The 6091-nt window shown below is 42.1% G+C and overlaps 2 protein-coding genes across 2 annotated transcripts; one reads left to right on the forward strand and one right to left on the reverse strand.

Annotated features, from left to right (window-relative positions):
• Positions 1–1280: 1280 nt before the first annotated feature.
• On the forward strand, positions 1281–2215 carry TMEM97 (transmembrane protein 97; the record flags this gene model as incomplete). Its single annotated transcript, XM_009574069.1, has 2 exons — positions 1281–1425; positions 1965–2215. Coding segments are annotated over 2 exons (396 nt in total), but the record flags the coding sequence as incomplete, so codon positions are not given.
• A 1578-nt stretch (positions 2216–3793) lies between these two features.
• On the reverse strand, positions 3794–5714 carry IFT20 (intraflagellar transport 20; the record flags this gene model as incomplete). Its single annotated transcript, XM_009574070.1, has 3 exons — positions 3794–4210; positions 4683–4786; positions 5629–5714. Coding segments are annotated over 3 exons (272 nt in total), but the record flags the coding sequence as incomplete, so codon positions are not given.
• Positions 5715–6091: the final 377 nt, after the last annotated feature.

The following is a 6091-nucleotide window of genomic DNA, read 5'->3' on the forward strand; positions in this document are numbered from 1 at the left end:
TTAACGTGTAAGTCAGATGTGGCTGCACCTTTCCGTTTAAATGCCCACAGTCGCAGGGGCGCGCAAGAAAAGTCCCTGATGAACTGATGGTGTGGATGGCAATCCCCCCAGTGTGGTATGTTGTGTATTTTGCAGGTAGAGGCAAGTGAACTGGCACTATAAAACTAGTTTGCATTGGAACGTACCTGCCGCCCTACCTGTCACATACTGCATTAACGACCTAAAGATGCTGGCAGCGCTGCGTGTGCCGCCATGTGCCCCCGGTGCGGCTGTCGCTGCCTTGGGCGCTCTGGGACCCTGATTTTCACCCGTACTCCTGCCAAAAACATAAAAGCAAATTGTTACCGCTGCAGAAGCACGCATACTAGCAAGATTTATTAGTAAAAATCTCTGCTTTGGTGGGTTTTGAATAAACTTTTAGAAGACAATAAACATAATAAGGTCAATTAAAATAATAGTTGGATAGAAGATAATCAACTCTCGCCATCAGGATGAGATCAGCCATAACTTCCTATCCAAGCTTTACAATTAATGAATTTGATTTTTGCCATTAGAACTGCCTGTAGAATTACTCCGTTATAGAAACCATTTTTAATTAATAGTTAACTAGCAAATCTCAATACCTATCTCTCCGTTCAAAGTCCACCTTAAAGCCATGCTGGAATTTACGTTTCTGTCGTGGAAACTAATTGCAACTCGCCAAGCCAAAATTCTTAGGCCAGGCTGTTTGAGCAGCAGCAGCCAGAACCCCGTGCTCTGGCGATCGCTCCCGGGCTGCAGGCGGCCCCCGCGCCTCTTGCCTGGGGGAGACCTGGCTGGGTCACAGCTCCTGGTCAGAGGAGCCAGTGCCAAGCAGTGTCTGCAAGACTGAGCCCACCTCAGCTGGCAACGGGAGGGTCAGACAGAGGAAAGTACAAGAGTTCAATATCTGCTAATGCCACGGTGCGGATCTTTTGTCGTTTGGTTTTTTTCTGGTAAGAAATGACATTTCAGAAATAGTTTTTGGAAAGCAACTGCACTTAATGCCGTAGTAATCCTAAAATTGCCTGTAGTGCAGATTTAAAATATACTTAATGGAAAGGGTTCATCATTTTAAAGATTTCAGAAATGTAGCCCGTTAAAACTGAATTGTGGTATGAAGCCTTGTGTACCAAGATGAGAGCACGTATTTTCCCACTGCAACGATGGCTTCCTCTGACCGCCAGATGAGGGTCACAATTTTCCCCTGTTGCGGTTGATGTTCAGTGTATTAATCTGTTGTTTTGGTTTTTTCTCTAAAGCTGACAGAGTTGTTACAGTGGTATGCAGCCACCTTTAGAGACCCCATGATGCTCCAGCCCCCAGAGTGGTTTAAGGCGTTTATATATTGCGAAGCTTTCTTCCAAATGCCTTTCTTCCCCGTTGCAGTTTACGCCTTCTTAAAAGGTTGGTATGAAACAAGTGTAAGAATATGTCCTGTGCAGCATTTCTGCATAACACTTGCTTTCTGTATAGCAGAGAAAGTTTATTTATCAGTCTTAAGCAATTATAGGGATGTACCACGTGGCGTGGAGTGCTGTGCTGTTTTCATGGCAAGTTTTATCTGAGAAAGCAGCATAGAATAAGGCCTGTCAGAAACAAAACCCGTGGCTATAGGCCCTTTTCCACTGCAGCCATTTATATGTAACCAGCATCAACTTCTGACATCTGGCACATTTCCGAGGTAGATAAAGTTCTGGGTCAAGCCCGTGTCCTCATTTTGTTACTTTAAAACTTTCAGGAGCACACCATCATTCTAAATTTCCCTAAAGGTAGATAATTTTCCTGGGTTGCTACTAGTACCTGTTTTTTCCTACTACCTACATAACATGACTTATGCCTCATCCTGTCAGAGGTATAGCAGTTAATGTTCTGTTAATTTAAAGCCACTGAATTCTGCTTGTTTCCAAATTCTTAAATATTGTTTCCTTTTTGCTTCTATACAGGTGGCTGCAAATGGATAAGGACTCCTGCGATTATCTACTCCACCCACGTAGCTACAACTCTCTTTGCTATCCTTGCGCATATCCTGTTCCACGATTTCTCAAAGTCTGAGCATTTGGGACCTCAGACGCAACGCGAGCGCCTAATTCTGCTATCTATATATGTGCCGTACTTGCTGATACCGCTTCTGATTCTTTTTACCATGCTCTACAACCCCCATTATAACCATGTGGAGAAAAGGAAAAGGAAGTAGTCCACTACAACAGTTGTAAGCACAACACTCATACTGGTTTTGATTCAGACCCTGTGCTGATGTAGCCCTCTGGGACAAACACCTGCCTCGCGTTGTTGCTGCAACAGCTATTACCAGAGCACCTGGCTCCTGCAAGAACTGGAATTGGTTTGAGTTTACAGCTCTCCTTTAATCAGAAGTCGCTTTGGCAGATGCCTGCACTAGCAATTCCGTGTGGTTTCTGGGCGCACGCAGGTGAAGGGACCTCGCTCCTCTCCCGCTGTCAGTTTTGCGCGGTACATCTGTAACAGGAAAATAAATAACCATTTGACGTGTAGCTGTGTGATGGGGGGGGGGAACTACAGCCGATACTTTTCTTTCAAATTCCCTTTTTCCAAGGTGACTGTTAGAAAACCACTTAGGTACGACATTTGTCTTCCAACAGCATATTCTGCAAAATCCGTAACTGATTATATACAGATTTGCAAAGCTATGCTTTTGAAGCATTTCAAATCATACAGTAATTCTTAACTTCCTCACCCCTTCCTTTAAAATGTCACCTTTCTTTGCTCTGCTTCGATTTTGATTAATTGTAGATGTCTTATCAGTGATAAATGTGCCAAAATCTGGGTTTCTGAATGCTTAAAGTGAACTTTATTTGACAATGAGGCGTACTTCCTAGAGGATTTTGAAGAACTTCAGGAATCGTAAACAAGGATTTGTAAATTTCTCTCTTCCATGAAATCACTTCTAGTACGGCAATAAATAACTAAATGCATTAAACCACATTTAATCTTCTTAAGGGAATGACTAAAAGGAATTTAAAATGACCATGAGATTGTAGATAGTTCACACAGTAAATATATGCATAAGTCACCATAAATAAAACCTACTCCTGATAGAAATTCTGGGCTGGTGGGTTTGTTTTATTTTTTTTAAATCTCAATCTGATCTGCAGGAATCAAACTTGGAGACTTGTGTAAAATTACAGGTCACCGAGAAGGATTTTCAGTCACTGCCTATATATTTCAGGACTTCACTGGTATAAAATTTAAACCTTCCACAGACTTTGAAAAGGCTGACATTTCCATATTTGGTTGCCTAAAGACAGACATAAAAGGCCTCTATTTGCACTTCAACAAGAGGCTTGATTTTATATCACAAGCATTCAGTTTTTAAATGTCACATTCGTGTTTATAGTTTATATATACTCCTGGTGTCACTGTACACTTAAAATGGTTTGTCGCATCAGTTTGCAGTTCTATCACCAATAATGCCCATGAAAGAATTCTACTGTAGTATTACTACCTATATGGACATACCTCAGGCATAGTTTAAAGTTCTTAATTCTGCCATATTTTCTGCTTTTTTGTGTGTCTGTAATTGATCCATTCTGTTAATCACAGATTTCTGCATTTTTTTCTTAACTCTGTAGAAAAAATAATCTGGTCAATATAGATAAAAGTTACTGCTGCTTCTGTCTTGTGTCTTCACAGACGTGAAAAATACTACATACAGGAAAATCACGATGACTAGCCAGGGAGTTGAAAACTCTTAAACTCTAAAATAACATAGCAGAAGCAATTCTGGTATATCCAGAAAGTCTGAAAACAATAATTTATTTCTTGATTTCTTTGAAAGAGCTGTACACTTCAAAAAGTGAGAGACATAACATAGCAACAGTAGTATTAATTCAACTATAATTTGAATTAGAACTACTGACTGTACAAAACTTATAAAATCAAAAGGACAGAACAGTCTTTACACCTCTTAGAAAGCCCTCCTTATTGCCACTTTTAGTGCAATTCACACTGAATTAAAAGACACTTCCATTTGCACAAACCATCTCTTCATTCATACACAGTGAAAAATTGCATATTTTTGAAGTTCTCAAGATTCTGGAATGGTCAAGTTTGGTTTTATCTTAAAATCCTCTATTTCTGAAAAATGAATTGATCAATGAATTCGTTCTGGTCTGCTTCAATTTTACAGAGGGTCTCGTACTCTATTCGGTATCTGAAAGAAAAAAGCAAATCGTTATCAGCTGCATCCAGCCCGTATTAGATGGTTTACTACAACGTTCACTGGTCTGCGTGAGGGGACGTTAGGCTATGTGTGCAAGTCACCTGCAGAGCAGTGGCTGCGTGAGTTAGACTTTGCCGTTCTAAAGTGCCTTCACAAGTCAGACACGTGGCGCTGTATTACGGTTTTATTCGTTTCCTCAACTGCATGATCTCATGCCGCCTCTGTTTATTTAGCCACAAAGTCATCAGAGACAAACCGTCTTGACGAGTGGCAGACAGGGCCTTAAGTTAACTCTAGGCTTTAGCTCTGCATGGTTCCACGTGTGCTTTGTGCCAGAGGACACACCTTCACTGCAGACGGATTGTTTGAACAAGCTTAGACAGTGTCCTGCAGCCAAGCACAGATGGGGAGATTGACTTTCCAGCCTACATAATGCCCCAGAAGTGTTTAATAGAAAACTTACCTTTCCAGCTGCATCTTTTTCTCAGCTATTAAAGCCTGAAGTTGCTGTTCCTGAGCTTCTCTTTGCTTTGCTATAGACTTCAGCAAATTTCGTGCACCAATGGCCTGTCGAAACAGGATGGTCAGTGATGTAGTTGTATTGGGTTTGGTTTTTTTTTTTAACCCCTTTCACTACTAGCAGGTTGATTTTGAAGTGTTTCAGCCATGCTAACAATAAAGCAGGGTGACATCTGAATACCGAACGGTTGGTGGAACAGGCAAACAGTCCCTGTAGAGGTTGGGCAGATTAAGGCATTTGAGACTTCCTTCAAACTCAAGGAACAAAAGTCACTGACTCCTCTGGAAATACAGACTGATCACTGGTGACTGGTCCTACAGACAGACAAGCTCTGGTTATAATTTTTTCCCCAGAACAAATAAGGAAAAAAGCACTTACCTACAATTGTGCTAAACATGAATTTCTATTTCCACAATAACATGTGAAAAACCCACACCACTGGGTGTCACATAGAAATACATAAAGAAAATTTCAAAGGTAGTTACAGAGCCATTCACTGATTTGGTCTTTAGAAAGCCCTTCTCCTCCTCCTCCTCCTCACAGAGCCTCTCACGCCTCTTGAGGACAAAGCTCTGCTAGTAGGAGTGGTTAAAAAATACATGTTCTATGTATGTGCAAATATACAGATAAGCAGCAACAGTAGGACTGTTAAATGCAGGAGTAATATGACACTCTGAGTGTGCCTGTAAAAGTCTTCTCTAGATGTTAATAGCAATTAAAAGGCCCCATGCTTTCACACTGCAGACAGACAGATGTTAACTACCATGGAAATGCCTGTTCGAGACTGACAGAAGAGGATTGCTTATGCTGTAAAAGGAGGAAGGGAGAGATCTGGTTTTTCATGCACAGTACAGAGCACACGACAAGCCAGTAATTAATTGCACAGTACCTTCATCTTCTCACTTTCAGCAGCTTTTGCCAGTTGATCAACAAGTTCAATTAAGCTACCCACTATTTTTTGAAATTCTACTATTCCTGCAAATAAAAAAATTGTCAAGTAATATTCGACACACCCCTAAAGAAGATTATTGCTTCTCCTACATGCTGTAATTTTCAGATGCGCTTCTATTTTTAGAGTTTACTGCAAGCAAGCACATTGTAAGGTCTTCCTTGCTATTACCTAGGCTATAAAAGGGGTAAGAGAAAAGCCTTTAGGCGCCCACGAGAGCCACCACGGCCCTCTGCGCCCCACTCTGCCCTCCTAACCCTTCTCCGAGCTACCGCGGAGCGCTGGCCGGGCCGGCGGGGTCCCAGACACGGCGCTATTTCGGCTACACCTCGTCAGGAAACGGGGCTGTCCGGACAGGCACCGGGCCGGCTCCCGGCGAGGCGGCTGCGGCCCGGGGGGCGCG

This window comes from Fulmarus glacialis, unplaced genomic scaffold, assembly GCF_000690835.1.
Source record: "Fulmarus glacialis isolate BGI_N327 unplaced genomic scaffold, ASM69083v1 scaffold43583, whole genome shotgun sequence".
Lineage (NCBI taxonomy): Eukaryota > Metazoa > Chordata > Aves > Procellariiformes > Procellariidae > Fulmarus > Fulmarus glacialis.